This window comes from Chenopodium quinoa, unplaced genomic scaffold (genome assembly GCF_001683475.1).
Source record: "Chenopodium quinoa cultivar QQ74 unplaced genomic scaffold, ASM168347v1, whole genome shotgun sequence".
Taxonomy (NCBI): Eukaryota; Viridiplantae; Streptophyta; class Magnoliopsida; order Caryophyllales; family Amaranthaceae; genus Chenopodium; species Chenopodium quinoa.
The window spans coordinates 133749-152804 of record NW_018744620.1 but is presented as its reverse complement, the minus strand read 5'-3'; the positions used below and the strand labels follow the sequence as shown (position 1 = coordinate 152804).

The 19056-nt window shown below is 37.1% G+C and overlaps 1 protein-coding gene across 1 annotated transcript in view; it reads right to left on the bottom strand.

Moving 5' to 3' along the window:
* Nucleotides 1-19056, bottom strand: part of LOC110700125 (calcium-transporting ATPase 3, endoplasmic reticulum-type-like) — a 46708-nt gene that overhangs the window by 16854 nt on the left and 10798 nt on the right. The window contains exons 6-19 of the mRNA XM_021877614.1: nt 18248-18322; nt 17504-17549; nt 17260-17319; nt 17066-17146; nt 15777-15862; nt 13711-13812; nt 13523-13576; nt 6575-6676; nt 4461-4519; nt 4218-4362; nt 2428-2535; nt 1207-1359; nt 952-1056; nt 95-291 (exon numbers count right to left, since the gene is read on the bottom strand). Coding sequence (XP_021733306.1) covers nt 95-291; nt 952-1056; nt 1207-1359; nt 2428-2535; nt 4218-4362; nt 4461-4519; nt 6575-6676; nt 13523-13576; nt 13711-13812; nt 15777-15862; nt 17066-17146; nt 17260-17319; nt 17504-17549; nt 18248-18322 — 1373 coding nt within the window. The remainder of the gene's footprint in view (nt 1-94; nt 292-951; nt 1057-1206; nt 1360-2427; nt 2536-4217; nt 4363-4460; nt 4520-6574; nt 6677-13522; nt 13577-13710; nt 13813-15776; nt 15863-17065; nt 17147-17259; nt 17320-17503; nt 17550-18247; nt 18323-19056) is intronic.

The following is a 19056-nucleotide window of genomic DNA, read 5'->3' as shown; positions in this document are numbered from 1 at the left end:
TTCGGTATATATGTTGCATTGGTGAGCCATGATGGGATATACATACATACATATATGTATATAAGTTCAGCAGTTTATGATATAATGAGTAAACCTGTTAAACTTTGCCTCCAACTCAGTTCGAATCTCGGCTGTCAATGGAATAATTGAACCATTGTCATTGCAGAGAATACTCGTGCATCTTGAAATTATGCTCTCTGGAGCGCCTTTAGAAAACATTGTTGTAGATTGTTTATGACTGCAAAGCACACTCATCATCTTGCGATCACGAGAAAATTCTAGTGCAGAGATCTGCAAGGCATTTATATTAGTGTCAAGTAGCATTTATATTGTTTACGTGTAGAAGTTTAGAGTCAAAGGGAAGAAGATTCAGTCACAGTCGTTCGAACATGCAAGTTTAACAGACAGGTACACAATCAGTGTACATCCGCTCTAGGGGTCCTCCAAGATGTAAATGTCAAAACAATACATGTGTGTGCATGTCTACTTCTGCAGGTCTACTGCTCAAGAACGTGGATCTTGTTTTGACGTAACTATCAGTATTATTTATATTTATCTTTTTATTTGTATTTTACTCCGCATTGGCTTAGGTCACTTTCAAATTTACTAGGGTCCTTGGGATTGGAGGGGAAGTTAACGGAATCCCCACGCCCAAAGTGCTAGTACTGGGGTTCCCACAATCTCATGGTTATAAGATACAAATCCTTATCACTAAACCAAGTACTATTTGGTTCCTAAAATGGTTTAACTGTAGAACATCAATATGGAATACGGCTTCAATATTCTTTGATGGTGGGATGATTTCTCTTTAGACCTTGGAAAGGAAACTATAAACCCCGAAAACATATAATGCATAAAAAATTAAGCTAATGAATTCAGCATAAAAAGAAAAAGAGAAGAGAAGGAAGAGAAAAATGCCACTGGAGAAATAATATAGGTACATAAGCATACCTTCTTGAATAGATTCTCCCAATATCGATTACAATAGGACGCTCGTTCATGCTTGCTTAACATATTCAGGGCAGATGGCATAGAATCAAAGCCAGGAATTCCAATCTGAATAGTGATTTCATTAAAAATAAATAAATAAATAATTAAATAAATAAAAACCTCTTTTCATCATATGCTATGAACAAAAACGTAAAGATACATGCAAAGTGCATCAGTAAAAATGAGCAATGTGCATATGATGTACACGCCAACCACCTTTTCAGCCAATACACGAAGTGCCACTTCTGTAGACTCTCCTATCTTTTCATAGGCTCCTTTGTCTGGGTTATACTGCAGTGAAGACTCATTGCACATGGCTGAACACATGGCTATGTGAAGAAGGCAAGGCTGCCGTGAAGGCAAGTCAATCTGCAACAGTTCCACAAGCCACAAATCAATTAAAGTTATTTGTCATTCATCCAATAAACTGTAGTAATTTTCAATAATAATACAAACATGATAGCAGAGAAAAGATATATAACTATTTTAAGGGGAAGAAAAAAAAGCACCACACTGAACAGTAAATGCAGAATAAATAATAAGCTACCACTAAGACCTTATCTATAAAAGCATCCAAGTAACAAAGGAGTGATATATTAGCCAAAGTACAGAAAGCATGCTCTTCATCCAACATTGAATCAATTACTTCGTACTTATGTAATTGAGTCATAGAGTATCAAATTATTAGCTTTCCTTGACACCTTAGATGAATAGGGAAATCCATGTCAGAATTAATATATTAAAAACAATCTACACATAAAAAACATTCATATCAATTCCAAATGTAAACCTCACTAAAATTGTAATTCTATGCTCTGAATATTCTACTGCATGAGCCTTAAGCATACCGCTGAGGTTGAACACGTATGATCATTAATGAAAAGTCACTCCTTTAAGAATTCTGTTTTTAATTTTTATTTCTTAATAACATAGTGTTTTTCCATATAGAAATACAAGAATGTTACCACAAGAACAAGACATACAAGAATTCCCATAACATAGAAGACAACCGACGAATTTATCTGGTTTCTTAAACACGTCCCTCTACCCCCACCCTCCAACAAAAACAATCAAAAAGTGAAAGTAGGTCTGTACCATCATGCACAGACCTAGCAACAAGCAATTTGAAATAGTTTTAGCATTACTTTAGCAACAATGAACCAGCGGACTGACTACAAAAATTACTCCCATCCAGAAGTCAGAAATCTAAGTGTCTTACACAAGAATTAAGGTTTCTCTATTGAATTTTTATAACATAAAGTTCATTAAATATGACATCGACGAAATGAAAGCTATAATACCAAAAAAAAATAAAAAATGCTAAAAAAAACCAAACATATGAGAGAGCTGGTGTTTATCATACACCATATGAACCATGAGAAAGCCTGGCATACAGAGTAAAGATTCCACCCTGTAAACAAAAATGTGAAGAATTACCCAGACACCATCATCGTTCAAAATTGCCCCTTCAGGGGCATATGTTGTCCCATCAACCGCATATTCTGATGTAACAGAGCTATGGTGTGCAGAATGAAGAACACAGATCTGCAAGAAACAATTAAAAGAAGCAAACCATCAAACTTAGGTGTCTCATGGGCGGTCAACTATCTAATTAGCTTACAATTATCCAGCATAAGTTTTTCAGAAAATTGCATTGGCTTTATACCACTAAGTTATTTTGATTCTTCATTTTGTCTTACACACCCATGTTGGAGTATGAAATTCTTACTCGACACCTCTATGCTTGCCCAGAAACTTTAACTATCTAAAACCACATAATCGTTGAAGAAGAAATGTTTAGATAAAAGGAAAAGAAAGAATATGTAAGATATGTGTTCCCAATGGGCTTCGGATAAGCATTTCAACACGAATTAATAATCAAGTCAACGTAAAATGTGTAAGACGGCGTTTGGTAGGGGTATTTAGGAAAGAACAAAGAAATCAAAACAGCTGATTCCCTACGTTGATGTTTGTATTGACATTTAGGTCATTCCCTTTCCCCTCTCTCGGTCTCTCCATTCCGCCAAAGTCAAAGTTGATTCCCCCCCCCCCTTAAGGTAATTGGTTTCCCTTTCTTTAGCCACCACCACATCACACCAACCACCGCCAGCACCTCACGGCCATCACCCTACTGCCGCCATCTCACCGGGCGTCAGCGCCCTAACTACTGCCACCACCACCCTAGAATATCCACCCCACCCACCGAAACCACCAATTTCTCACCCCCACCTCACGAAAACACAACCCCACCACCCGAAAACCCAACCCACCTTAGAAAACACAACACCGCCCATTTAAAAACCCACCCCCACTCCCGTACACACCACCTCACCCACCCGACTACCCCAAACACCTAAAATCCACAACGCCCAAACCTGAAACTAGCTTAGGTCTAGAAGAATTTTCATCATAAGAAGACAGAGAAAGAGTGAGAGATAGAGTAAGGAAGGGCGGCAGCGGCATCAAGGAGAGGGGCGGCAGTAGAGGCGGTGACTTTGGAAGGGAGGGGCACCAGCGGTAGTGGAAGAACTAATGGGGCAGTGGCTTTTGGATTGTGGTTTCCTAATTTAGGGTGATGGTGGTCATTGAAAGGAAAGGAAATGGTTGTTTAAAACAAACGACCTAAATCTAAAGGTCTTTGTGAACATTTTGCTTCTTTCCCTTTCCCTTTGTTAAACCAAACGCCCCCAAAACGTATTTAAGAGTCAAAGTTCATGTGAAACAATCTTCTTATAACAAAATATGTTCCATTATAACATGACCCCGCACCCAGTCAAATTTTAGGACAATGTTGGTGTCACACACCTGGACGTGTACCCACATCCAGCACTTATATATGATAGTTGGAATTCGATGATCACCAGATATAGACATACAGGACTCAATTTTCCAGATAGAGACATACAGGACTCAATTTTCCAGATATAGACATACAGGACTCAATTTTCATATCAGCAGAAAGAGATACTATGCGAGACACCCTTGACTATTAGCAAATATCTAAGAACATATCTGTCACGAATGTTAGTAACATGATAATATATACAGTTCTTTGGATCCAACAAAAAAAAAAAGTTTCTGGTATAAATTGTTATAGTATTATCAACCTGATGCAATAAGAATGAGTTATTTAACAATGGAATGCTCCTGTATCTTATGATTCAGACCCTTGAGATATGTTGATTAAAGAAGTTAATTTACTTCATATGAATTAGGTTCAAACGTACCTTAGAGACAGACATCATATTCGTTGTCAGAGTACCAGTTTTGTCACTACAAATCACAGTAGTACAGCCAAGGGTCTCTACTGATGGCAAAGACCTTACAATCGCATTCAACCTGGCCATTCTTTTCGTGCCAAGAGCCAGACACCTTCAAAATGAAAGGAGACTTGTAAACAGCATTCTGAAGCCAATAAATACATTAAAGATTAATCGGTGAGGCAAACATGATAAAAGCAATATACACACGTTGTAACAACAGCAGGAAGCCCTTCCGGAATAGCCGCAACTGCCAATGCCACTGCAATCTAGCAAATAACAAAAGAGGTCATTAAAAAAAAAAAAAAAAAAAAAAAAAAAAAAAAAAAAAAAAGAGGGGGGAGGGGGGGGGGGAAAGCTACTTTCAAACCCTGAAACATCAGCAGAAATTTTTCTAAACAAGAATAGAAATTATGATTCATGTTGCAATAACCTTTACACATCATCAAAATTACAAACACATCCCTTCTGATCTTCAAGATGTTCTAAGGAAAATCAGAGATAATTGGTGTCATCAGGTACAATCCAAATATGAAATGTGGTAACTTGATACAAGTAACAAAACTATCAGTTATGAGGTGCAGTCCACTTATAAATTTTGGTTACTAGGAGGTTAATATACAAAATTGGAACAAGTGACAACATGTTTTTTTCTTTCTTTATACCTCCTCCATTCCTTAATATTGCATCATTTACACATTTGAAAACATTCACACACTCCACTTCAGCCACATATTGTGATTTATAACAAAAGAAAATTATAGTCTTGTGGTGGTAATGTTAGATTCATCTCAATAACAACATTAATGATATCAACTGTTTATAAATTTTACTCTTATATAATTAAAGATATTTAAGGTTGAGAATGTGCATTGGGATGTGTAAATGTCCTCCATGGTGCAATGTTAGAGTTAAAGAGGAAGTGTTGAGGAATATGCTAAGAAGAAACAAAGTAGAGCTAACAAAAAACATGATCTTTAAGTTATACAGTAATTTATCCCTTATTCAGTAGCTTCAGACTTTTAGGTGGGCATTCGGCTGCAAAGTTACACCATCCTCAAGGAAATAAAGTTTATGGGAAATGAATAAAAAGTTACATATGATTCATGTACTAAGACAAGCAATATTCACTATTAAATTATCAAAGGCAGTGGTGTGTCATTAACCATTGTTGGCTCAATGACAGCCTGTAGAAAAGAATTATAATCCTTCGCAAGAACTTTATAATCAAGTATCCATTAGTGACTTCCTTTCCAAATCCACATATGGCATTGGATATAGAAAGGTACGAATTGCCACATCTCAACTACACTCTCCATCCTTGTCCAAGCCTATAGAAAATCTATGGGTTAACATGGTTGAATAGGTTTGGTTTAACACAGATGAATTGGCATATCTCATATAAATCTAGAAACTTTTCTATACAAAGAGCTTCAAGGAGAAATGAGAACAAGATTATCAAACTACTAGCAATACTGATGTTCTTTGTTTGAAGCACATCTTAAGTTGGGGTGTTAACCATAATTGTAGTCCAATAAAAAAAAATTCTAAAATAGGGATGATATCTATAATTGCAGTTCAAACAAATAGAGCTACCATAAGCTTCTGGATCCTAAATAGCCATAGCAGAAGGGCAGAGGCCCTTTAATCAAGTAAAAAAATTTCTAAACAGAAGGAAGTATTCCTATCACGCAGTCAATTCTCGATTGATCACAACGTCTCCTTCAAATTAGAACTACATTTCTAAAAGTGACGTCTACCCCAAAAAAGAATCCAAATTTAAGTCATTAAATAATTCAGTAAAAAGAAACATTCCTATATATCTGGTCACACCAATTTGAGACAACACCTCCTTACAATCGGCTTCCTCAAGTTAACGTAAATCAAAAGAGCCCTAAAGAGTGAATTTCGATGGGATCCTTAGCACAGCAAATATCATGCCAAAAATGATACTATGGAAGAAATATCCACAATCAATAACCTTTTCGGACCTGTTCAACCATTCGGGTCCGGGTCCAGGTCCAGTCAAAGCAAACCTGGTCCGATCTCCAGGTCCTTAAATTTTTAATTTCCGGTCTTTGTTCCGGTTTAGTCTTAAACTGGTGAGAAACTATTAATTTGCATCAAACCCAGAGACACTATCAATGACAATAATCAAAAGTCTCCAACATACATCAAACAAATCCTTCAGAAACTTGATAACAACTCAAAATACAAGGATCAGTTGATGCTCAACTACATCAAATCAACAATTCATAGACATTATTTGAGCATGTATGCAATTTATAGCCAGAAATGGTATAAGTTCAACCATAAATGATTACCTTAAAATAATGGATAGCACCACGTAGAAAGCCACCATGAGAAGGATCACGGAAATGACCAATATTAACAACCCACACCAGTACACAGATACCTGCTATAACCTAAAAGTGTAGAAAATGCATATGTTTAGATAAGAAAAGATCATTTATCTAAAAGGAAATGCAAAATCACAAAGGTGGGACAAGAAGCTCACCAAAAATAAAGCAAAAATATATATACTTCCTTTGTTACCCTAATTGCAATAGTTGGACTTTCACACAATTCATCCACTCTCCTTTCACCATCGATGGTGATTCATATATAAGGAAAAACTGTCTTGTGGGATATAGTTAAATTCATCTCTATTTATACTTGTAATACATCAATTTTGTATAATTTTTTACTTATTGAAGTTTAACAATATTAAGAGTTAAAGTTGTGTGTTGGGAAGGGTGGTATAAACTCAACATGTTGCAATATTAGGATAATGACGCAATATTTCATTATCGTATCAACCCAAGGAACACACCATGGGATAAAATAATGCTAAATACACCACTCTTTTCCATAAACTAACCAAAAACAGAAGATACTTTATCACAAAAAATCCTATTATGCCTCTCCAACCTCGGCATAAACAAAAAAACAGCCTGTCACTCGCTTTCTGCCTCCCAAACCTTATGGTATCAGTAAATGCCCAATAAAAAGTAAAGGGTGCAACCCAATGAGTTCCTAAAAAACTGTAAAGACTCTGCCACAAAATAGACAATGCCTTACATGGAAAAACAAATTATTCCCTGTTTCCTCACAAGCAAGACATAAAATGCACACAGAGATAATGTCTAGCTCAGTCTACAAACTGCAGTTTCTTGTTCCTCCAAGGTACAACCTGTTAGGATTAGTGTGGAGATAGATAAATACATGGAGACATAAGGAGATTGCATAGAAGCTGCCTTATTGTTAAGGTTCGACCAAACTTGTGAAAAGTTCGGTCGAACCCGGTTTTAAGTCAGTAGGTGCACCAGTTTACATTTCTAGAGGAGGAGTGACCAAACCCAAGGAGGTTCGACCGAACCACCCCAGGTTCGACCGAACTCTGGGTAGGTTCGGCCGAACCTCCCTGCTCCCTATTTCGTCGCTTCGTTTTCGGCTTGTGCGATTTGCTTTAATCTTAGCCGTTGGATTGTATTTTCTACCTAGACTATATATACCTTTTCTAAGCCTCTTTGTTGATGATTCACAAACATTTAAACACATAGAGAGGTTTTGAGAGGGTTTGTGAGGAGCATTTGAATTCTATACAATTCATGCTTGTAATTCTTGAGTTCATTCATCATCAATATTACTCCATAGTGCAAGGGTGGGTTTTTTCTCCCGGTTCTCGGGTTTTCCCACGGTAACATTGTCTTCCTTTTACTTGCTTTAATTCCTTCAAAGTTGTTCTTGATTGTTATGCTTGTTTGTTCATTGCTATTGTGGGTTGATTGCAAGTTAGTTGAACACTTTAATCCTTACAATTGGTACCAGAGCCAAGGTTGAATCTTTGGTGTTTTGATGATTTAGGGTTTGTGTTAAACTTGAAATTGTGATTGAGTTTCAAAGTTTGGAACTTTAGGTGTTCAAAGTTTGAGTCTTGGGTGTCAAGTTGCATTCTTTGTTGTTGAAAACCTATTGTGAACTTTGTGTGTTTGATTTGCAATGGAAGAAGGCAAGTTGAGAATTGAGAAGTTTGATGGGAAGGATTTTGGGTTTTGGAAGATGCAAATAGAGGACTATTTGTATCAAAAGAACCTATATTTGCCCCTTACTAGTAAACCATCGGGTATGAAGGAAGAGGAGTGGAAAGTATTGGATAGACAAGCCCTTGGAGTGAGTAGATTGACATTGGCTAAGAGTGTTACTTACAATGTCAAAGATGTGACAACGACGGTTGGTGTGATCAAAGCATTGTCCAATATGTATGAGAAGCCATCGGCTATGAACAAGGTGTTCTTGATGCGTCGTTTGTTTGAAATTGAGATGAATGATAGTGGTTCCGCCCCCGAACATATAAATGAATTCAATTCAATAATCTCTCAACTAGCTTCGGTTGAGATTAAGTTTGATGATGAAGTGAGGGTCTTGATCTTGTTGTCATCGTTGCCTAGATGTTGGGATACCGTTGTAGCCGCCATTAGCAACTCTTCCGGAAAGTCGAAGTTGAAGTGTGATGATGTGAGGGACTTAATCTTGAGTGAGAGCTTGAGAAGGAAGAACTCGGGTGAGTCATCGGGTGGTGCTTATTCTAGTGAAGGTAGGGGACGTGGAAGACAACAAAGAGGTGCTCAAAGAGGAAGATCGAAGTCTAGAGGGAGGAGTAAGTCGAAAGGGAAGGTGAACATTGTGTGTTGGGGTTGTGGTGTGAAAGGGCATACTAAGAGGGAATGTCCTAATCCCAAGAAGAAGGGTGGTTCAAACCACAAGAACCACGATGATGCTAGTTCATCGGTTAGCTTGGCATCAAGCGATGAAATCGGTGATGCATTGATCTTGAGTGTTGATAGTCCCATTAAGTCTTGGATCCTTGATTCGGGAGCTTCATTTCATTCTTCTCCATGTAAGGAGATTTTCCAAAACTTCAAGAGTGGCAAGTTTGGAAAGGTGTACCTTGCGGATGATGAACCTTTGGATATTGTGGGGAAGGGAGATGTTATGATCAAGACTTCAAGTGGGAGCTCATGGAAGCTTGAAGATGTTAGGTACATACCTAAGCTAAGGAAAAATTTGATTTCGCTGGGTCAACTAGACTCAAGCGGTTTTAGAACCATGTTTGGTGAAGGTACTTGGAAGGTGTCAAAGGGAGCTATGGTGGTGGCTCGGGGCACGAAGACCGGCACATTGAACACTACCTTAGGGTGTAAAAGAATGATTGCTACAACCGCAAATGATGAGACTAAGCTTTGGCATACTCGGCTTGGTCACATGAGTGAGAAAGGGATGAAATTGCTAGCTTCAAAGGGTAAGTTGTCGGGGTTGAAATCAATCGACATGAAATTTTGTGAGACATGTGTTTTTGGGAAACAAAAGAAGGTGTCTTTCACAAAAACCAAACGGTCCTTGAAGAAGGAGAAGCTAGAACTTGTGCACACGGATGTTTGGGGCCCATACCCCATCAAGTCCCTTGGTGGTTCTCACTATTTTGTCACTTTCATTGATGATTCAACCCGGAAAGTATGGGTATATTTCATGAAGCACAAGTCGGAAGTGAATGAGAAGTTCAAGACTTGGAAGGCGGAGGTTGAAAATGTTTCGGGCAAGAAGATTAAGGCAATCAAGTCCGACAATGGAGGAGAGTATGAGTTGGAAGCTTACAAAAACATTTGTAAGGAGCATGGCATTGTTTTGGAGAGGACCATTCCCGGTAAACCTCGCCAAAACGGGGTAGCGGAGCGGATGAATAGGACTTTACTGGAGAGGGCAAGGTGTATGAGGTTGTTTGCGGGCCTCCCAAAGTGTTTTTGGGCGGATGCCGTTAGTACCGCGGCTTACTTGATAAACCGTGGACCTTCGGTACCTTTGGAATTCAAGATACCGGAGGAGGAGTGGAGTGGCAAGGAGGTGTCCTACACTCACTTGAAGACCTTTGGTTGTGTGGCCTATTTGCAATCCGAAAAGAGAGACAAGCTAGACCCAAAAGCCATCAAATGTTACTTCATCGGGTATGGATGTGAGAAATATGGTTATAGATTGTGGGATCCTAAGAATCGAAAGATTGTTAGGCATTGTGACATCACTTTTGATGAGAGCTCTTTGTACAAAGACAACTTTGGTGGGAAATCCGTTGAGAAAGAATCAATTGAAGATGAGCGGGAATTTGTTGAGCTAGATGGTAAGGTTAGAAGTGATAAGGAAGTTGAACAGGTAGAAGTTGAGGTGCAAATTCAACAAGCATCTCCTCAACATGGTGCTCATGTTCCGGTGGATTCGGATTCAAGTGATTCGGATGATGATGATCACTTGGAAACGGATGAGCGAGTAGATATGGGTGAGCCCGTTGTGGTTCATGGAGAGCCATCTACACCACCAACGGTGAGGAGATCATCAAGAACAATCAAGCCACCACACCGATATTCTCCATCCTTGCATTATTTGTCGTTGACGGATTCCGGTGAGCCGGAATGTTATAAAGAGGCAATGGGCATGGGTGACTCGTTGAAGTGGGAGCAAGCAATGGAAGATGAGATGTCTTCATTGGAGAAAAACAACACTTGGGTGCTGGTTGAGTTGCCTAAGGGCAAGAGAGCACTTTTGTGCAAGTGGATCTTTCGAAAGAAAGAAGAACCGGATGGTACAATTCGGTACAAGGCAAGACTTGTGGTGAAAGGTTTTTCACAAAAGGAGGGCATTGATTATCATGAGATCTTTGCTCCGGTTGTGAAGCTAACCACTATAAGGATCTTGTTGGCTATAGTGGTTTCGGAGGACTTATTTCTTGAGCAAATGGATGTAAAAACCGCGTTTTTACACGGTGATTTGGAGGAGGAAATCTACATGAAGCAACCGGAAGGGTTTCAAGTTCTGGGTCAAGAGAACTTGGTGTGCAAGCTTAAACGGAGTCTATATGGGTTGAAACAAGCTCCTAGACAATGGTACAAGAAGTTTGACAATTTCATGCTAGGCAATGGTTTCGTGAGAGCGGAAGGTGACCATTGTTGCTACTTTCAAAGGTATGACAATGGCTATATCTACTTGCTTTTGTATGTTGATGATATGTTGATTGCGGGAACTAGTATGGAAATTGTCAATGACTTGAAAAAGAAGTTGTCAAGAAGATTTAAGATGAAAGACTTGGGTGAGGCCAAGCAAATACTTGGCATGAGAATTTCTAGGGATAGCTCAACGGGTGTGTTGAAGTTATCTCAAGAGGAGTATGTCAAGAAGGTGCTTAAAAGATTTAACATGATTGATGCAAAGCCTCGAAGCTCACCTCTTTCAAGTGAGCTCAAGTTGACTAAGGAGGATTGCCCAAAGACAAGGGAAGAGAAGGAAAAAATGGCCATTGTTCCTTATGCTTCGGCTGTTGGTAGCATGATGTATGCTATGATTTGCACGAGGCCCGACATTGCTCACGCAGTGGGAGTTGTGAGTAGGTTCATGTCAAATCCGGGTGAGAGACATTGGGAAGCCGTGAAGTGGCTATTGAGGTATTTGTTGGGTACTTCAAGTATGGCTCTTTGCTTTAGGAGAAATGGAGTTGTTTTGGAAGGTTTTGTTGATGCCGATTTTGGAGGATGTTATGATTCAAGCAAAAGCACTTCGGGGTATGTGTATACTATTGGTGGTACGGCCATTAGTTGGATGAGCAAGCTCCAAAAGTGTGTCTCCATGTCTACGACGGAAGCCGAGTATGTGGCTATGTCGGAAGCGGGAAAGGAGATGGAATGGTTGAAGGGTTTCCTTGAAGAAATGGGCATGAAACAAGATGTCTGTGCGTTGTATAGTGATACCAAAGTGCGGTTCAATTGGCTAAGAATCCTATGTTTCATTATCGCACTAAACACATCAAGAGGCGTTATCACTATACTAGGAGTTTGGTGAAGGATGGCACGATGTGTTTGAGGAAGATTGCCGGTTCAAAGAATCCGGCGGATATGCTCACTAAAGCTGTTTCTAGTGACAAATTGAGGTTGTGTAGGACCTCAATTGGACTCCATCATTAATTTGAAGGAGTGTTGTGCTATGGTGAAATTGTTTTGATGAATGTATTAAGTGTTCTTGAGGAAGGAGTGTGTATGTGGTAGTCTATGGTGCATGTTTGATCCTATCTCCAAGTGGGAGATTGTTAGGATTAGTGTGGAGATAGATAAATACATGGAGACATAAGGAGATTGCATAGAAGCTGCCTTATTGTTAAGGTTCGACCAAACTTGTGAAAAGTTCGGTCGAACCCGGTTTTAAGTCAGTAGGTGCACCAGTTTACATTTCTAGAGGAGGAGTGACCAAACCCAAGGAGGTTCGACCGAACCACCCCAGGTTCGACCGAACTCTGGGTAGGTTCGGCCGAACCTCCCTGCTCCCTAGTTCGTCGCTTCGTTTTCGGCTTGTGCGATTTGCTTTAATCTTAGCCGTTGGATTGTATTTTCTACCTAGACTATATATACCTTTTCTAAGCCTCTTTGTTGATGATTCACAAACATTTAAACACATAGAGAGGTTTTGAGAGGGTTTGTGAGGAGCATTTGAATTCTATACAATTCATGCTTGTAATTCTTGAGTTCATTCATCATCAATATTACTCCATAGTGCAAGGGTGGGTTTTTTCTCCCGGTTCTCGGGTTTTCCCACGGTAACATTGTCTTCCTTTTACTTGCTTTAATTCCTTCAAAGTTGTTCTTGATTGTTATGCTTGTTTGTTCATTGCTATTGTGGGTTGATTGCAAGTTAGTTGAACACTTTAATCCTTACACAACCCACAGAAGCTTCCAGCCACTTAAGAACCTTAACTTCCCATATAATGGAAGGACTAAGAGAAAATGAATTTAGATTTATTTATTAGTGATCATACAAAGGAGACAAAAGGAGCACACAAAGAATCCAGCATCCCTCACTCTCCTATCTTAGGAATCTGACAAAGTTACAGTTTCAAAGAAAATTAGTAAGTTTCCTTAATTGTCACTGATGAGGTCCCTCCTAGCATGAAAGACTACAAAAAGCTAACACCATATCCTTAACAATATAATACGAGTTTGATGAGCAATAACAAAAAATAATAATAATAATAATAATAATAATAATAATAATAGTAAAAAAAAATAAAATAAATAAATAAAAAAAAAAAAAACAAGGGACAGAGATAGAGACAGGATTCACAATATGTGATTAAAAAAAGGCAGAATATTCATTTCCTAAAGGAAGCACAAAGTGGCTTTGTTGTTATTCTTATGTAGTATAAATTTTTTGATAGTTAAAGTGTAAATTGAAGCATGTACCTTGGCCAAGAATGAACCAAACTCATCAAGCTTCTTTTTCAACGGTGTCGCTTCCTGCAATAAATGGTGTGCATTTATGCATCAACTCCCTTTCAAAATAGTGCATCACACTTTTCCACACAAAGAAAGAAGAAAATTCTCCATAAAAGATGCTTTAAGGCATGCTGTCTTCCATCAAAAAGACTCACATCATCTGTTCTCAACATTGAATCACGTATGCTGCCCATAGCAGTATTAGAGCCAACACCAGTCACAATCGCTCTTCCACGACCAGCAACTACAACTGTACCCTAACAATTTACGTATAGAGATAAGAATAACAAAGAGCATGGTTTACCTCAAAATGGCAATCTATAATAGCAAATATACACAACTAGAATGCTTTTTCATTCTCCCTTTCGGATAAAAATTAAAAAAAATTTATATACATTTTACAATTTTCATTTCATGTTTCACTAATTATACATCTCCATTTCAAGTAAGTTTTACTCTCTTCGTCACAATTCATATTTACCCACTTTACTTTCTCTATAATAACATTCTCTTACGCTTTCACACTTCTGTTTAACAAAAAAGAAGTTTATTTTATTTACTTTAACAACCAGGGGTTCGTCTGGCATCGCTGTGGTTTTCTGTTTTTTTATTTTTTGTTTTTCCAAATCATATGATAGATGTTAATTAATGAATAAAAATTAGTCAAACTTATTAACATCACAATAATTTTTAAAACTGACAACTGAAAAATGGAAACACCTTTTTCTTGTTTCCTGTTTTTGGTTTTTTGTTTTAAAAAAACAGAAAACTAAAAACAAAAAACGATGTCAAACAAGCCATTAGTTGTCCCTTTTTGTTTGCTCCATTGAGGTTTCATAACTTTTTAGATTTTTTGTTATTACTAGTATGGTACAAACTCAAGGGGACAAGCCAAAAGGAAACAAAGCAGGGCAAAGGGAGTATCGATAATATCAGTGCCTAAAGCAATCGTGAAAATTTAAATGGGATACGATTATGAAATAAGCTAAAAAGTGACTGGAAGTGTCGTTCAAAGCAATACATACTTGTCTCATATATTAATTAAAATCATAAAGTGCATTTGACAACATTAGAGGACCAAGTCCGTGTTTGACTCAACATTACTCACATGCATTTGGTAAGAATTACAATACTTCAACGCTTCTTTGGTCAGGACCCACTATTATAATATTATTCTATTATTTCTCTCTCCCACTAACCCTACTTGCACAAATACTTTATTATTTCTCTCCTACCAACCCCAATTACACTACTTTTTATTAATTCTCTCTACTACTAACAATTAAATATCCCCACCAACTATACTCTTTATATTACAATATTCCCTCTTTGGTCCCTACCCTATATTTTTTCTAAAGCTTTGTGCAATGCCTAGTTTTGCAAATATTACGAAACGAAGGGAGTAATAAAATTGGTCACTTAGATTTATGTATTTTTAATATTTAAACCAACAAAGATTTATATTGTCAGGTATTTTACAGGATTATTAATTAGGCAAATGGATGTTACTGAGTTGTGATATTGTGTCATGCGGAATCAAAATAGAAGCCACTTAATAGGTGTTTTGTGCTTTCCTTAAGCCCTTACATTTTTCATCCCTAAATCAAATTTGATTCGATCATCATGGAATCATACTCTCATGTATTTATGACAAGAACCTATGCGTAAACCATGTTCGTTCAAATTGTCCATCTTGGTTGTCTAATCATAAAATCCATGCAATAGATTTCCATATTTCTCTAAAATATTTGGTAGCGACTCCCTACATGTACCTGATTGTTACAAAAGTTAATCCTACGCCAATTATATTCATGTGTGCATACTACACATCAATATTAGGCTCAAATCCAGAAAACTCTAACTAGGATAACCAAAAAAGAGGGTAATGAGCACTACACCACATCCTTCTTGTTTTTACTCCCTCTAAATCTTAGTTCCCTAAGTTATTCCGCAAGAATTTTATTAGCAATCCTAAACCTCACAATGAACAACCTCCTCCAACATGTAAAATGTGTAGCTTAAATCGTTTAGAGAGTACATAATCCCCTCTATACCTCTACATTATATATGACCTTTTTATTGAAATTCTTCTTCCATTACTAGATTATTATAACAAGTACATTAATTACACAAACTTGCATTGGTTTCAAACTTTACACAGATAACATAATGAATGCACATAAGGAACTCATTAAGTGCCAAATTATGAATATGACATTACCGAAAAAAGAATATTTGTTTTGTCTTGATACACAGCATTCACAGCTGAAGTAGCATCAACTTCCTTTTCTACTGAGCAACTCTCACCTGCCAACAACATTTCACCGAAATTATGATGAGAAATTCCAATCAATTATAGATCAACTTACAATGAAAAGAGAAAAGGAGGCTACAAGATTTAAAGATACGATACCATATAATGCCATCCTGAGAAAAAATAAACGGAAGCAGAATGGAACAGCACCTATCACAATTAAAACTCACATATATGTACTCACATTTTTGTAATTAAAATTATACTGGTTACTTTACTTTTAAAAAGTTGATTTACTTTTAAAAAGTTGATCATCTTTACTTTGCACAAATGTAGATTCACAAGCAGGAAAAATCTTCATTGGAACTTAGCTTCCTGCTCTCCTTTGAACACTTTGAGTAATTATAATTTGTAAATCAATGAAATTAGCAAAATTAAATGCAGCAGTTTTTTTTCCTCATATTAACATATAACAGGATCATGACCTTGGGTGAAAAAGAATAGGGAAAGAAAAAAAATTAAAAAGTTCGTAGGCCTTATGAAAGATCAACTTAGAATTCAGGAATTCTACCAGCCATTCAATGACATAATCTGGTCAGTCGATACATTATCAGCAAGCTTACTCACAAGTCACCAGGCCATCTTTGGAACGTCATTGGGAATCATAGCCCAAATTGAACTGTTCCCAAGTTGGGTCAAATGGGGTTCAGAGAGTTTGTAGGCTAGGCTGCTTGGAAAACAGTTCAAAGCACTATACCATGATTTTATTTGGGTTTATATTGGATCATTTTTTATTCCTTGGCCAGGTAGGTCCAGAGAGTGTGTTCATTTGCTGTAGTTATTGAGCACACACTAGTCAGATAGTTAAGCTCCACAATCCTTTGATTAATATAACAAACATATTTATTTCATTTCAATCTTTAGTTCACAAGTACAAGTTATGGAGAATGGTCCCAATAACTAGGGATGGTTATTAAAGAAAAACGGAGAACGGAGAATGGTCCCAATAACTAGGGAATGGTCCCAATATATATTAAAGAAAAAAAAAAAAAAAAACACACACACACACAAGGAGAATGGTCAGTAACCACTAACTAGGGATGGTAACAATGTAACATTCAGTATCAAAGTGACAACCGGTGGAATGAGCAGAATCAATCAAATTACAGATAACTGCCTCACTCAAGACTAATCATTCAAAGAAATTGACCAACACACAGGAACAACAAAATCTAGATACATAAATCCAAACGTACCTGTAAGAATTGCTTGATCGACTCGCAATTGATCACTTAACAATTCAATCATCCGCATATCCGCTGGAACTTTACAACCCACTATTTTTTAATAAAAAAAAATGGAGTTAGTTTAACCAAAAATAAATAAATAAATAAAACATAGAGAACCCAGTAATATGGGATTTCATTTGGAACAGAAAGCACCAACTTACCAGTGACCTCCACAATATCTCCAGGAACAAGCTCTTGTGCAGGTACTATTGAGAAACAACCTGTTGAGCAGCCAACAAGAGTCTAAATCAGATAGCGTTGCATACTAAACACAAACAAAGACAGAACAGCTTGGATAAGTCATCAGCACAAACAAGGAGATGTGCTGACATATTCATGGAAAAATTCAGTATACTACGTTTTCGAAAGAATTCAGTATACTGCGTAATTATTACTTTATATTACCATTTCTGAGAACAGTTGCAACATCTGCTTGGTAAGCTCTTAGCTCCTGCAAAAAATAACATTGAAGAGAATGAGGGGCTAAAAAAATATATTATTAGATACCACATACAACAAGAACACAAACATAAGGCAAATAAATAATTACATCATGAGCAAGAGTCATGAATACAAGAGCTAGGAATAGCAGAAATAGTCATAATGGTTAAAGTTGAATGATAAATCAGTATTCAGCCAATCAACTAACGGGTTTTTCCATAGGCAATATGTATACCATTACTCTCATGCTTTGTGCATGCCATCTCTTTCTAGCCTCTACACAGCCCAAATTTTTGTATACAGATACAGAGCACGGTGCAGTCACTTAACACTTTACAATAAAAAATAAAAAATATAGTGTTGATAAATCATTATTGTGGAACTTGGTAAGCCACACTGATTTAAGCAGGAAAAAGTCTAACAACAAAACCAGATACTTATCTTCAAAAAAGGAGCCTAAATCAATATTTTAAACCACAATAGAAGCTATTAAATGAGTAAAAGAAACACTACACAATACAAATTTGACATATAATGAAGAACAGCTTCTCTGCCACAAGACCACAACTTCATGAAGATTTTCAAAAATAAATTATCAATCATCATCAATATTTATCTATACATAATAAATCATGTGAAAAAAGAAGATGCTGAAAAAAGAGGTGTCACATCTGAAAGCAAACGCAGTTTAAATTGAACAAATTTTACCTCGATAGCTTTTTCAGCATTTGTCTCTGTAATAACACCTACTGCAGCATTTGCAGCCAATATCAAGAGAATAACCTGCAAATAGTGATAATTAACATAAACATTGAAAAAGAGGCAACAAGGAAAGAAAGAAATAAAGATCACAGACCCGCGGATGCAGCCTAAAACAACAGTCTTGTACCCACCATTCCCAATTTGTTCTTCCCTTTGAATTCATACAACTATTTATTTTTTAACTCTTTTCTAAAACCCCTGCAAATTAAAATCCTTGCAAAGTGATGAACCTGAATAGATTGACCTTTACCCAATTACTTGACTAGAATTAGCCAAAACCAAAAGAATCGCATTAAAACATGGAGACCAATTTTAAAATAATTCTAATTCACAAGACCCAATATAAAATTCAATGAACTACTTCCTAAAAATTGAAATGAACAAAAAAAAAAATAAAAAAAATAAAAAAATAAAAACTAAATAGAATATTTATCAACTCCTTTCGATTAACTCAATTGGTTCAAATTATCCCCCATTCAGAACAATCCTTGTTGCCAGGAATAACTATCAATGTTTTCATATTGAACTCCAGCCTTCATCAAGCAATAATAGATTCTTACAATATAATGTGTCAAGGTCTTAGTTATGGTTCCCCCGGATTGCAAAAAACTCCATCTATAACGCTTCCCATAATCAATTTAATTGGTCTAGGACCCCCTGCTAAGGTTTAAGCCTTTCCTGGACGTCTTATCTAGAAAGACATGACACTAAAGACAGTTTACAAGAGATACTATGTGGGTAATAGACATGGTGTC